The sequence below is a fragment of the Akebia trifoliata genome, chromosome 14 (genome assembly GCF_017979445.1).
Source record: "Akebia trifoliata isolate Shusen 1 chromosome 14, ASM1797944v1, whole genome shotgun sequence".
Taxonomy (NCBI): domain Eukaryota; kingdom Viridiplantae; phylum Streptophyta; class Magnoliopsida; order Ranunculales; family Lardizabalaceae; genus Akebia; species Akebia trifoliata.
Genome location: NC_141388.1, coordinates 27,738,488 through 27,753,924, shown reverse-complemented (window position 1 = coordinate 27,753,924; position 15,437 = coordinate 27,738,488). Strand labels below are relative to the sequence as shown.

The 15,437-nt window shown below is 34.6% G+C and overlaps 1 protein-coding gene across 1 annotated transcript; it reads left to right on the top strand.

Moving 5' to 3' along the window:
- The first annotated feature begins 3,648 nt into the window (after positions 1 to 3,648).
- On the top strand, positions 3,649 to 15,100 carry LOC147386656 (F-box only protein 13-like). Its single transcript, XM_086424003.1, has 2 exons — positions 3,649 to 3,758; positions 13,782 to 15,100. Exons 1-2 carry the CDS (start codon positions 3,739 to 3,741, stop codon positions 14,935 to 14,937), a joined length of 1,176 nt encoding a protein of 391 aa, XP_086280129.1. The 5' UTR covers positions 3,649 to 3,738; the 3' UTR covers positions 14,938 to 15,100.
- The last annotated feature ends 337 nt before the right edge of the window (positions 15,101 to 15,437 follow it).

The following is a 15,437-nucleotide window of genomic DNA, read 5'->3' as shown; positions in this document are numbered from 1 at the left end:
ATAAAAACATAAAATTAAAAATTAAAAATTAGAAAATAACTCGGTAAAAAATGAAGAGGTAAAACCCATACTCTTATTCATCCTTTAGATTCTTCATCGTCCTAACAAATACATAAGGGAGACAATTCTACTTGGTTGGAAAACAAAGATATCTAGAAGTCAGGTATATATATGTATGTCATCCTAAAAAAATAAAAGTAAAAGAAAAAGGTATATGTACCACATAAACCCTTGGTTCAAATGATCAAACCAATTATTTTTTTCAATTCTTTTCCTCTTTTACATTCTTTTCATTAGAAATCTTAGACTTATCAACATCGTCGTAACCCAAGTCCATCATCGCCTCGTCGTTAGTTGATGTGCAAACAATATTTGCAATTAAGAAATATTTTGAAATTGTTGGAATACTAAAAAATAGATGAAACAAAAATATACAATATAAAATGTTTGTGTACTTACATGGTTTTCTTAAATCCATGTTTTGTCTCTTTGGATTTGGATTTTGTTAGCAATTTCATTTGTCATGCACTTTTGTTTATTTTTTACTAGTGCTTTCTCAATGGCACTATTCAATCTATCCGTACTACTAACATTTTCCTTCAGTTTTTTCCTTTCCTTTATCATCTTTCGGCCTACCTTTTGTTTGTGATATATGCAGATCTTGGAGCAACACTTGACATGATGTACGGGTACAATTATATTCTTGATTTTGTAAATCAACCATCAAATCGTTATCGGTATTATCGTGGATAATCATTTTACTCTATTTTTCTGAAATCTTTGCAAATAATACTTCAATCCCTTCTATTGGAATTTTGTACAAATGCTCTTATGTCGAAGCAATGCATGACATTTCAGTTGCTCATTGACAAAGATGGTTAAGTCTCAATGCTTCTAAACATCCATGGTTTTCATATATTACAACCCACTTGTCTCCATCACTTTAAATCTGTTTGCACTCTTCAGCCACCTGTACAGAATGAAGTGATTCGGAATCTCGTCTATATCAAAAAGATTAAAAACTTTTAACAAATGCCTACAAAGTCTACCTATAAACTCAAAATGTTCACAAGTGCAATAACCTTTGTTCATACCCAACTTCATCTTCACAATGAACATTTTTAGTAGACCAACCTTCTTTATAACTAGGTAAGTGTGATGTTCACCATCTTCATCTACTGTTTGGGATCTATAGCAGAGCACCTCCTCCCATTGTAATCAAAATTCCTCAAAAATATTTTTTGTTTAGATTTTCGTTGTATGTTTCACAAGGAAACTATTTTCACTAATGATTCAATCTTTGTGTTAACAAATGTAAATTCCTCTTTAATTTCAAGAACAAATTTATTGAAGAAAGTGTTGGCACCCTCACTAAGACATGTTGTATTCATCCCAACAAAAAATGTACTCTAAAGATATAAAGGTACCCAAAATTCACGAATCTCATAGAGATGTTGAAGCCATTAATTCATTCTTTCTCAAATCGTGCTTCTCTATTATGGTATTCCTTTATTTTCAAAATTTTCAACTTTATATGAATTCTAGATATATTTTTCTATATCAATTTTGAATCTTAAAATATTTTTGTAATAATTTCTCCACAAAAAGTTTTTTATATGCCACAGGCATAAACAATGTCGTGTGTCAAGGAAAACATTTTTTATGGCTGTTCCCTTGGCAAAGTCTTGATCAGTAATGAGTGATATTGGATGTCTTCCTCTTAGGATCTCGAGCCATACAATCAATTTACTGGCAACTCTATTGAAAATTAATTTTTTGTTTGCGAGATAATTTAACTTGGGAGAAAGATGTTAACACAAAGGATTGACTTCAATATAATAAATAAATAAAAGCTTTTGTTTAAATTTGAGTATGAGAGAGAGAATGTGTGTTTGGGTTGAAGCATGTGAGAGGAGAGAGAGAGAGAGAGAGAGAGAATTTGGGGGAGGGATACGTGTGTTACAAAAAGGAAACATTAGATATCAACTTGATTTGGAAAAACAACTTGAGCCAATTTTTTTATTAAAATCTATGCCACATCATCCTTAATTAATGGTTGTTGGATTAAAATACTTGAACGGTGGAGAGTATGAGTGAACATATGAGTGATTTTCTGTGAGTTTACCGAATTGCCAAAATGGGAGCCAAAGTTTTGTCTTATGTGGGTTAAAAGTTTTGGAATAGACTAATGTTTTGTGAGGATGATCTTTATGGTGAGGAGATCATCCTCACATAAAATCAGCCTATGCTGAAACATCTAACCCTATCAAAAGTGACTTACAAGCTAATGTTATAACTTGACAATCCACAATTCTTCAACTAATAAACTAGGGTTAAAAGTTTCAGAATTGGCTGATTTTTTGTGTGGATGATCTCTTCATCATAGATATTATTCTCAAAAAAAAAAAAAAAAACCCATTCCAAAACTTTTAACCCATATAAGACAAAACACTTTGTCTAGGAATTTGGCTACGACTTTGGCTGTTGAACATGACCTATATATAAATATAGGGTCCCATCAGTAACCAATGTTAGGGAGCCAATATGGGCCAAAAGCTTCAAATTGGGCTGATTTTTTGTGAAGATGATATCTTTGGTGAGAAGATCATCATAACAAAACATTAGACTAATCTAAAACTTCTAACCATATCAAAAATGGTTTAAAAATTAATAATAAAATTCGATGGTCCACAATTCTTCAATTTGTAAACTAGCCCATTCTAAAACGTTTAACCTTTGTAGACAAAAACATTGGCTCCCTAAGAATTGAGTGCCAAACGTTACCCATATATATATATATATATATATAAATTGGTGTTGAGACACATTAATAGTATGTGCTAAGTGCTAACTTTGTACTTTTTTAAATATTATGCAAGAAATTAGTTGAAATCATGCACAAAAACAAATCTTCTACAACATTTTTTCTGTAGTCAAGAAAGAATCATGTATTTGGAACAATGCTTGGTCTCTTATATGGCCCTTGAATACTCCATATGTATAATCTAAATCATGAACACGGAGGTCTGATGTAATATTTTTTTACCAGGTGAGATTCTCTTGACTATGAAAAAAGCACTATAGAAAAAATGCGATACATAGGAACCACTCCAATCATGCACATTGGAGAAAGATTTTATTTTTTCAAGATTTTAAAATAAATGATTTTTTCCAAAACATAAATGACCCCTAGTTGTCATCATAAATAAGTAGGGAATAGATTTTCGATAACTCTTTTCTCTTTTAGCTCCATGTAGTCCTTTTATATAATAGACGAAACCACGTCGAAAAGGAATAACACCTCAATCCCCTAGGATTCATGGACTAGATCAAATTAAAAAAAAAAAAAAAAACCTTTTTTTACTAATTAATCGAATATTTGAAAATGGAGGGTCACTAAACTCCATAATTTAGATGAAGGGATTTTGCTCTTCTATTAACCGTTGAAAAGCCTTACAAATAGTTCTAGGAAATAAAAGATATAGAGGATCCGATCCAGAATAACTAATGCTCTCACTTACTAAACAATTATCCTAGTCTTTATCTTGAAGTTATAAGGGTAATTTTATAATTTTATATGAGGGCATTTTTGTATTTTACTCATTAGTATTTAAGATCTTTTTCTCAGAACTTGTAATCAATTTTTGCCCTAATTCTAAAGAAAGAGCTTAGACTTGCGTCTTCCCTCTATTGTCACTTTTGTTTGGGATTTTATCCTACATCTTTAAAGCGATTACAATGTCTTTATTTGAAAAAAGGTACGCATATCTCCTCTTCCTCTTTTTTTCTCGTAGTTTAATGTTTCATGTATTATTTTTTTTCATTTTATAAAGCTAATTAAATGGTTTATCTTTCTTAATCATCTCACTTATAATTTTCATTTTTGTAAATTATAATTACATATGCTAAATATGAAAAAAAATTGGTTCTGATTCAATGTGAATTATAATTATCCTAAAAAGAAGAGCGAGATAGCATGTATTCCAAAGTAACAATCTCGTTGATATAAAGTAGAGATATTTATTTGAAAATTTTCAATCTTGTTGTTTTATAAAGTGACAATCTTGCTAAAAAGAAGTGAACCTGCAAAATCGTCACTTTTATTACCAGCGAGAATGTCACTTTTCAAATAAATACCAGTGATCTTACTACCTTCTATCAACGAGATCATCACTTTGAAATACTTGCCTTCTTGCAAGTTGGAATGGAAATTTGTTCAAGAATTATAACATTTTTTAAATTTTCTCTCTCCATTTTACCAATATAAATTTAAATCTACTTTTATATTTTATTTTTTTTGTTATTATATCATCAACTTAAGATTAATAGGTAGCCAATCAAGAATTCTTAGGGTTCAAGATCATGTATTATTTTTCACTTCATAATGTGATATTTTCTCTTTTAAATACTATAATATAAAATAAAAAAACATAATGTATATGAGATAATTGTTTGAAAGCAAATCGAACTAAAGTCATAATTATTTTTAATAGTATGCACCTTTCGATTGGATACATCCAAAGATACTGAATAGGTCAACCTATTATTACTTTTTTAGCCAAATGAATAGGTAGATACACCATAATGTTAACGAATGCAATTGCAAAGATTCTTTCTAAATTGCACAATATGACGTGAATGCAATGTATTCTTTTAGTCGAAGTAATTCCTGAATACGACATACTTTGCCACATAATCCATGAAAAAAACTATAGAATTCAATGATAACTGTAACAACATTCTTGTTATATTGAAAGAGTACCCATCTAGAACCTTTCGACTCATCAGTACCTTATAGAACAACTATTTCTTGTGTTTCGCCATGGAGAAGCAAGCAATTAACAAACTTTGTTCATTGTAGTCATTATATGTAGGTAACGTACACCCCTCACTTCCATTTCTACTAAGTCCAAACAAACCTTTGAAATGTCTTTGGATTTACCGTTGATGTTTAATAATGTACTGATTATATTATTACACACATACTTCATGATGAGCAAGATATCCAAATTATTGCTCAATAAATTGTTCTTCCAATACGGCAATTCGAACAATAATATTTAGCTTCTTCCAATTATCTACAATGATGTCTTCTTCTTTTTGTCTCCATCGCTTTCTCCCAACATGTTATCCAAAATTAAACATAATTATGTTCAACAAATTTATAATATCAATTCTAGACACAACAATTGGTGAATTTATATCCTCTACAGTACCATCGAATGATCTTATCCTTTTGAAACCTATGTATGGTGGTAAAAATTAACGATGCCCGAAGTAACAATGTTTTCTTCTTCTATACAAATACTGATTACATGTATCATTATAAAAAATAAGACATGTAAGTTTACCTTTCGTACTCCAACCTAATAACATTGTGTGACCATGAAAATCACTCATGATCCGTATCAAAGCTATTCACATCTGAAAGGTCTCATTTTCCATACATCATGTCTTTATTCCACATTCTCACAACTCTTTTAATTCTTCTATTAGATGTCTTCCGGGACAAGTAGAACTATGGATTAATAGGGATAAGATCATATTCGACTTTTTCATACACATCCATGGGGGTAAATTATATAGAATAAGAATCACAGGCTATGTGCTATGAAAATGCTCATAGTCCTATAAGGGTTGAAAATGCGTTTACTAATCCAAGCCTAACATTATAACCGTCTAAAGCGAATGATAGATTTTAATTGTCAAAATATTTTCATGGCAATGAGTCTGTTGGGTGCCTTAATAGTCCATCCTTAGTACGACCCTCATCAAGCCATCTCATGTCAGAAGCAATTTTAATTGACATAAACAGTCTTTATAACTTTGCTTTTAATGGGAAATAACGCAATATCTTAGTCGGACTTTTATTCTTCTTCCCCTTCAAATCATCTCTTTCCATTTTTCATCTCGAAATACAACATATATCACATTCTTGTTTCTCACTAGCTTTCCTATAATATAACATGGAATCGTTTGGGCATGCATAAATCTTAGTATAATCAAGACCTAAATCTGATATAATTTTCTTTGTCTGACCAAAATTTTTTAGCTATATTGACCCATCCGGGAGTACCTTCCTGAACAACTCAAGCAACATTGTAAATGATTTGTTTCTCCATCCACTAAGATACTTTATGTGAAATAGTTTTGAATATGAAAGATATTTGGTGTGTTTTGTACAACTAGGGTACAACTCTTTCTCTTTATCGAATACCAACTTGTAAAATTTATTAGATTCTGCATTTAACCTACTATTTATTATGTGGATATGACTACACATATCACAATTTGCATTTGGGATTCTGAAAATATTATTCAAAAGCTCTCTCATACATTGCACGTCTGGTCTCACATCTGAATCCAAATTGTGTTTTCTCGATGACGACGAACCGATATCTTCATCATGGAGGAATCATCTTGTGAAGTTCTTATCGAACCCAAAGCAAATCATATGGTCATATGCATTTTCTCTACTCTGAAACTGATATTGAAACATAGAGACAAGAAATAGTTAGATATATTCCAACTTCTTACTAATGAAATTCCTAAAACTTCATTCTTGCCTCAAAGTATAAGATGAGGTTAGTCGTCGTTCATGAAGAATATATATATATATTGGTGTCTATTGGTCAAAGACAACTTCAATCCACAACACGGACCAAAGGAACGTCTTTGTCGCTTGAGATCTGATTTTTTTTTTTTTTGAAAGGTCAACAAGGTTAAAGTAGACTCAGTTTAGCATAAGAAGGGGTTCAAGGGGTTTGAACCTAAGACCTTGGGGACAACCACCACAAGTTCTTACCACTGAGCTAAGTGGCCCTTCTTTTATCGCTTGAGATATAAGTTTGTTAATGATGACTAATATGTCACCAACTTTACAATAACTGATATTTTGTCCAACATCCAAATGCTTAGACGAATCCCACGTCTTCACAAATGAATCATTCCCACCTGAAATTATAAACTTCCCTCTCTCTCTTTCCTAACAATGAAAATGACCTTAACATATCCAATACGTGTCTTAGGTAAGTTAAAAGGCAATCTGATTTGAATGGTAGGACTCAAAAACAGATATTTCCATAGAAATGTTGAATAAAAAAAAAGTCACTTGAATTTTCCTTTCAAGTGCAATGGAAGTTGAAATATTTCGATAAATTGTTTGGATATATACCAAAATTTAATACCATGAGCAAATAAATTGCACCCCTAAAAAACATTACAAATTTGAGTCTTATGATCTATTTTAGATCATACAATCCAATTCACAATATGATTGATATATGAATCGTAAGATTTACACCTAAATAGTAAATATGATTCATGTAGCAGATTCAACTAGTTTTTGGTAGGATTCATGGTCTAAATACTATGATTTTAACAAAACTTCTAGACATCATATATGAAGTAATTACACACAAGATACATCAGCACAGAATTGTAGATCATGAAAGAAAATCATGTCAAAGTAAATGAAAATTTAAAAAAAAAAACAAAAACAAAAATAAAAACTCCACAAACCTCAAATCTGTAGAGCGAAGGCAAAGAATCTGCTACAAGTTGAACTTCTATGACTCTTGTAAAGTTGAAAATCCTACCAGAGATGAAAAAGAGAGTGGGGGAGGGGGAGAGAATGAGACACTGGGAGAGAGTACGAGTATAAAAAGATGAAGAGAGGGTGATCGATAAAATTTGGATTCCCCGCAAAAACATTATGATAAGAATGCTCTTTCTTTTAATTAGAACTAGCTATCTAACCAAGGAAACTATTGAAAATTTCTCCTCCTTATTCATATCGATCAAGATTACAATTTATAGTTGAAGCTAACAACTTGATTAACAAATCTCCTACAAAGTAGGAGTAGACTAACAAACTAACAAATTCTAAAAAGTAGGAACTGAATAAAATTTAAATCTAGAATCAAAGAAATTCCAGGATTGTTATTGGACTTAGTAACCACTAATTGACTCTCTACATGCTAACATCACACTAGATGATGGTGAGGGTCATAACAATACACCCCTACTGAAAAATTAATTTTTCCTCAAGTCTCAAAGTGTGGAAAACGTGTCACAAAGTCGTCATATAATTCCCACATAGCATCATCTATAGTTTGACCTTCCCATTGAACAAGCACCTTAGTAACTACCTTATTCTGCCTTTTGTAAATACACTAGTTCAAAATTTTGATAGGACGCCAAGTCTGAGCTTCTAAATCAGAAATTGGTGGTAGGATTGGGCTTGTGGTAACAGAATCACCGATTTTTTTAGTAAGAACACATGAAAAAATTGGGTGAATCCCTGACTCCATCGGTAGTGCAAGTTTATATTCCACAAATCCCAAGCAAGCTAGAACTTGATATGGGCCATAGAAGTGTGGAGCCAATTTATGGGGGCCCCTTTTGTCCATTGAGTTTTTACAATATGGCTGAAGTTTAAGGAAGACCCAATCACCAACATTAAATGTTCTTTCGGTGCAATGGCGATCGGTTTGCATCTTCATCCGATTTGGAGCTGCATGGAGGTTTTCCTTTAGAAACTTAAGAAGCTGATCATGATCACATAGTGCCTCGTCCACTGTATGGACACTAGTAGAGCCAAGAATATAAGTATCTATACATGGTGCTACACACCCATATACGACTTGAAAAGGGGACATCTTATGGAGCTGAGGAATGAAGTGCTGTACCAGAATTCAGCCCAAAGAAGCCTCTTCGTCCATTGGTGTGGGTGATGCCTAACAAAACATCATAGATATTGTGCCAAGGTTCTATTGGTAGCTTTAGTTTGGCTGTTAGATTGGGGATGGTTAACTGTGCTTTTGCCTAACCTAGTGCCTTATAGAGTAAAGTAAGCTTCCCAGAAGTAGCAGATGAAAATAGAATCTCTGTCACTAATGATGGATCTTGGCATACGATGAAGTTTGACAACATTTCGTACAAATATTTCTAATACAGCCGAGGTTGAGTAAGGATGGCCCAAGGGGCTAAAATGGGCTTACTTGTTGAAACGATCTATAACCATGATTGAACTCTTATAACTTGAATTAGGTAGCCCATCAATGAAATCCATGGACACATCTGTCCATACTTCAGCTGGGAATGGTAAAGGTGGTAATAGACCCGGTGCAACGATAGTTTCATACTTAGTACGTTGGCAGACCTCACATTTAGTTACATGCTTTTTTGTAGCCCTTTTAATACCTTTCCAATAAAAATGTGTGTAGATTCTTTTGTAGGTGGGAAAAATTCCTGAATGGCCCCCAATTGGTGACGAATGGAATTCATCCAAAATCTTTTGGCACCATGGTGAGGTAGATGAGAGAACTACCCGACCTTTGTATCATAGAACCCCATTGTCTACAGAATAATGATGGATTGATAATGGGTCCTCTTTTAGTTGTTGGATGATGGTATACAGTTTTGCATCTTGAAGATTATCCTTGATGATATTTTCTATCTTCCATGGCTGAAAATACAGGAGTAGAGATAGCATGTACATGTGGTTCCTCATGGAAACGAGATAAAACATCAGTTGCGATATTTTATTTTTCTCGGTGGTAGACTATTTCGAAGTCATATCCAAAGAGCTTAGTAAGTCATTTTTGTTGCTCCATGGTGGTTAAACTTTGTTCCATAAAATACTTAAGAGTGCGATGATTGATGAAGACCTTAAAATGCCTTCTTAGTAGATAGGGTCGTCATTTAGAAATAGCAAAGATGGTAGCCATCATTTTCTTACCATATACAGAAAGATTACGATGCTTTTCAGCCAATGATTTACTAATGTAGGGAATGGGCTGGCCTCCATGTGATAATACTGCTCCTATGCCACTAACGAAAGTGTCACACTCGAGAATAAAGTCACGAGAAAAATCTGGTAGGGCCAAAGTAGTTGTAAGTTTTAAGGCTTTCTTTAATGCTTCAAAGGCTATTTCAACTTCATGTGTCCAATGAAAAGAGTCATTTCGTAACATCTGAGTGAGAGTGGCTATTATTGTACCATAGCCTATGACAAACTTTTGATAATAACCTGTGAGCCCTAGGAATCCTAGTAAGGATTTGAGAGATAAAGGCTTCGGCCATTGTGCCACGGCATCAATTTTTGAAAGATCAACTTAAACACCTGTGGCTAATATTATATGGCCTAAGTACACTACTAAAGTTTGAGAATGAGCGCACTTGGATCTTTTGACATATAGTTGGTGCTGATGTAGGACTTGAAATACTGATTTGAGATTATCAAGATAGGTTCTCAGATCCTAGCTATAGACGAGGATATCATCAAAGAATACCAACATAAATTGTCGATGAAACAGCCTAAAAACCTCATTCATAAGACTCTAGAAGGTGGCTGGTGCATTGGATAGGCCAAATGGCATTACGAGAAATTCGCAATGTCCTTCATGAGTCCGGAATACCTTTTTTGGAATGTCTGCATCGTTTACTCGGATTTGGTAATAACCAAACCGAAGGTCTAGTTTAGAGAAAATAGAAGTTCCATGAAGCTCATCTAGTAGCTTATCGATAATTGGTATTGGATATCTATCATTTATCGTGATGTTGTTAAGAAACCAATAGTCCACACACATCCTCCATGTTCTGTCTTTCTTTTTAACTAAGAGAACTGGTGAAGAAAATGGGCTTGTGCTAGGCCTTATAATACAAAAATCTCACATTTCCCGCACCAACTTTTTTGGAAATGAGGACATCTATAAGGTCTAACATTGGTTGGAGTACTTCCAGGCAATAGTGGAATTTGATGATCTTGATTTCGAGTAGGAGGTAACCTGCGTGGTTCATCAAATACATCAGAAAATTGATTTAATAGTAAGGCAAGTGTAGGGTCCAAGTGTGATTCTTGCAAGGGTTGAGAATGCAAAAGATATATGAAAAAAACTTGCCTTTGTCGTAAAATCATGTGATGAAATTTTTCGACATCATTTATTGTATCAACTGAGGGAGAAACTCCTTTGAGTAAAACATGGCATTGACCATGTTTGAATTGCATCGTCAGTTGGCCAAAATCACAATTAATAACTCCAAGAGATCAAAGCCATTCAACATCAAGAACAACTTCATAACCACACACTGGAAGCAGAAAAAAAAATCTGAATTACATAAATGCCCTTGTAATGATAGGTTCACCTTATTACAATGCTCGAGGCTTTGTCTCTTGCAATCATTAGTTACCATGACACTAATAGGATTTAATAGAGTGAAGGTTAGCCCACATTGCTTTGCGGTCTTTGGACGAAGGAAGTTGTGGGTTGATCCAGAATCAACAAGTATCGTGACGAATTGCTTTTTAATTTACCCCACAAGTCTCATTGTTTCTGGACATTGTGTACCCGTTATTGCATTTAAGGAAATATCCATACACGGGTTATCATTGACCTCATTCTTCTGTTCATTGTTGGAATCAATATAGTCATCCATCTCAAGAAGCAATAGTTGGGGTTGTTTGCATTGATGTCCGGGACAAAATTGTTCATCGCAATTCAAGCAAAGTCCCTTAAGTCAACGATCTTGTTGTTCGGCTAGGCTTAACCATTGAACACCAATTGGTAAGTTTGCATTCACAGGTGGAACTCCAACAGTTGATCTAGTCCATTTACTTGGTGGAGTTGGTAATGCAGGGGTAGTTGATGACAATTGTGGCGTTAAGAAACAGAAAGGACGAATTGGTTGTCTTCTTGACATAGTAAGGACAATTGCATTGATGGATTTCTCATGTTGTTAAGCAATTACATATGCTTGGATTAAAGTCAATGGAATCGATAGCTTGACTCCAAGTTTCATTCCTTCTTCGAACCTTGAGATGAAATACCTTATGAGGAATGCTTCCGGTAATACCAAACTATGGTTTGCTAACCGTTCAAACTTGGATTGGAAATCGTGTACGGTCGTAGTTTTTCATTGTTTGGCCAATGATCCTTCAGGGTCGTTACCCTTCGTTGTACCAAAATGGGTACATAAGGCTCGAGTGAAAGCAACCCATGTTGGATGCCCCATGGTTCTAGCCAGCCATTGATACCATGGTATTGCCTCACCTTGAAGATGAGTTGACACTATGTCCACATTTGGTCGTCTGAAACATCATGTAGTTACTGGAAATGTTGTGCTCAGAACACCCATCGTTCTGGATTAGCTCCATCAAAGGCAGGAAAATCGAGTAGGATCGACTTCCCTTGGTAACCACGAAAAGGGGCAAATAGGGGTGGTTGTCGTGGTTCCATAGCAACAGGAGCTGGTTGAAGACAAAGATTGTTTATGGAGGCTTGCATGTTCAGCATGGTCGTTGTGGGTTCAGCAACTCCAGAGGTCAAGTCATCGATGTTTTTATGGGTAGTTAATAACTGCATCCGAATGTCATCAATCTCTTGATGGACATTCTGAAAGTCAGGGTAGTACTGCCATAGGTACAGGAAAGTGCTCTGATATCAAAATGATAAGAGTGCTCTTTTTTTTTTAATTAGAACTAGCTATCTAACTAAGGAAACTATCAAAAATTTCCCCTCCCTATTCATATCCATCAAGGTTAAAATTTATAAATGAAGCTAACAACTTGACTAACCAATCCCCTAGAAAGCATAAGTAGACTAACAAACTAACAAATTCTAAAAAGTAGGAACTGAGTAACAATTAAATTTGGAATCAAAAAAATTCCAAGACTATTATTGGACTTAGTAACCACTAATTGACTCTCTAGATGCTAACATGACACTAGATGATGTTGCGGGTGGCAACACATTTTGCCCAAAAAGAAGAACGTGAAACATTGGTGACAAAATGGATTGAGATTCATCGGGGTTTTCTCAAGAATCGCCTCTGTTGGTCATCTATTGAGGGCGTTTACACAAAAACTCCCTTTGTTCGTCGTCTCTTTGTTCGCGTTTTGATAAAACCACCTTTATTTGGGGTCTTTTGCTGGCATTTCATGAAATCGCAGATTGCTTTCGCCCTTAAATATGCATGGGTTTTGTAGTGTATTATTTACTTGTTTTGATGTTTTCTTCAAAAAGTGTTTGGCTCATTTAAGTGAAGAGATATTTATCTATATTGTTTCTTAATCCTTTTTTTTTTTTTTTCTTTTTTTTTTTTTTGAAGATCCAAATAAAAATGGGTCAAATATTATTTAATGTTCCTTTACCTGACCCGAATATGAGTCAAATATGGATCCATTCCTCCATCCGAATGATATTTGTTTTCAAAACTATATCTCTAAGCTTCTCAAAATAACATTTTCTACTACTTTTCTATAACATAGATTCATATGAAATAAAAGGATTATAATGGTAAATAGAATGATATTATAAGGATTGTGGTACTTAACTAAGTTGGTAAATGCATGACAAGACTTGATCCCATGACCTACGCTCAAATCGAACCCCTTTCTTGCCTAAAAATAAAATACTCATACAGTACCAATTATCCAACCCAAGTCAATAAATTTGGGTAAGGTCAGTTGGATCCGAATTATTGTTGAAAACAAAATGGTTTTAATATGGTCGCAGTATTATCTTAATTGTATTTAATCCAATTTAATATTAAATATCCGGCTCTAAATACAAATATATTTCTATCTTACCCGTGTTGGACCCATTTTATGCCCAAATTTCTATCTTGCTAGATGATTTTAGCTCTTTGCTTTATGAAATTTTCAGTTGTCAGAAGATTAATTATGATCATCGAACCTTTGGAATGTCCCCTACATGTACCCATTTCAAGACCATCCTTGTTCTATTGTAATCACTTTTGCTGAACTTCTAATGATGCAGTGAGAGCTGCTTGATGCCAAGCCTTGATCCATGGAACAAACTGGATGATGCCACCATCGAGAGTGTATTGGCACGACTTCCTTTGGTTGACATCATATGCTGCCAATTGGTGTGTAAGAGGTGGAGGTCACTCATTAAATCTCCCTCCTTTAAAAGTACTTCTCATGAACTCTGTAATCGTCGTGCGTGGTTCTACATGCTCAATTCTCAATCGCCAGCCAATGTGGTCTATGATTTGGAAATCAACAACTGGCGCCATGTTCGCCTCCCTGTCCCCATAGATTTCGATGGAACACCAACAAGTCCAGTGGCATCCTCTTATGGTCTTATGTGCTTCATCTCTAAAACTGGCTGGCTCATTGTGTGCAATCCAATAACTGGGTCAGCACGTACACTAACTCAGTTGGATATCAATCACAATATAAGGTTAATTGCAATGCATACAATGGGGCCGTCATATAAAGTGTTTGTAATTTTTTGGCACGTATATGATATTTTTGTGAACACATTCTCATCCATGGACAATACTTGGACATTATCGCCAGTTAGCTCGGTTAGAATGATCACAAACAATGCTAATGTTGAAGCAGGCATCGAAATGGTCTCGCAGAGAGTATGGTATATTGAGTGGACACCCAAAAAAGAAATGGAAGGACTGACAATGATTGATAGTAATGATCAAGTGATGATATACTATCTCAACCAAAGAGGAAAACTAGTGCGCTTCGACTTACTCCAAGGTACCGCAATGATATACCCTCCTCTCATGCCTTTTAGAGATGAGGACAGTATTGATTTAGTCAAGTGTGCTGGCCGTATCCTTGTTATAATGGTCATTAGGGAGCCATTAGGGAATGCAACACTTGAAATATTTGAGTTTGACCATGTCAAGTGCCAATGGAGCCATGTTGCAGCCATGCCACCAGAAATGTTCCTTGTGTATCCAGGCCTTAGTAAGATCAGATGTGCTGGTCATGATGACTGTGTTGTATGTGTGATCTCCTCGGACATTACTCGCGTTTATAGGGTTGTAATGTACAACATCTTGCAGGATACTTGGGTCGACTTGCCAGTGTGCTTTGATCTTCATGGTGAACATGCTGAGAAGTTTGTAGCAACCTATTCGTTTAAGCCTGATATGAAAGCTAGCGTCTAGGTAGGCTTCGTTCGTTTGAATATGGAATATATGTGACTAATAAGATACATTATACTAAGATATATTGATATCAAAAAATACAATAGCTTTGTCTTGTTCATCTCAAATTCTTTACTCCACTTTGATGTATTGAAAAATAGGTACTTCATGTTCATTCTTTGTATCCACCAAAATCTGATGGACTACACCTTCGCTAATTGTAGGGTGTGAGTCCAAGCATTATTATGTGGGCAGGAGTGACGATGATGGATAGTGATGCTCAAGTGATGGTGTACTACCTCAGTCATAGTGGAAGAGTAAATCGCATTGAGTTAAGTAAATCCCCTATGGACAGGAGTATGCTATCGATTTAGTCAGGTGTGCAGGCCGCATCTTTAAATAAATGGTTCCAAAAATAGTGTTTTTTTTCTTTTTTTTTTTTCTTTTTTTTCTTTTTTCTTTTTTCTATTTCCTTTTTTTTTATGTTGTTGTCGCTGCCAAGGAGCATATCCTCAGTAGCA

What these genes read in the sequence shown, in the direction of transcription:
- LOC147386656 (XM_086424003.1), top strand. Translation starts at nt 3,739, where the DNA reads ATGTCTTTATTTGAAAAAAG. An exon ending in ATGTCTTTATTTGAAAAAAG is followed by an intron (nt 3,759 to 13,781) that starts GTACGCATATCT and finishes CTAATGATGCAG; the next exon opens with TGAGAGCTGCTTGATGCCAA.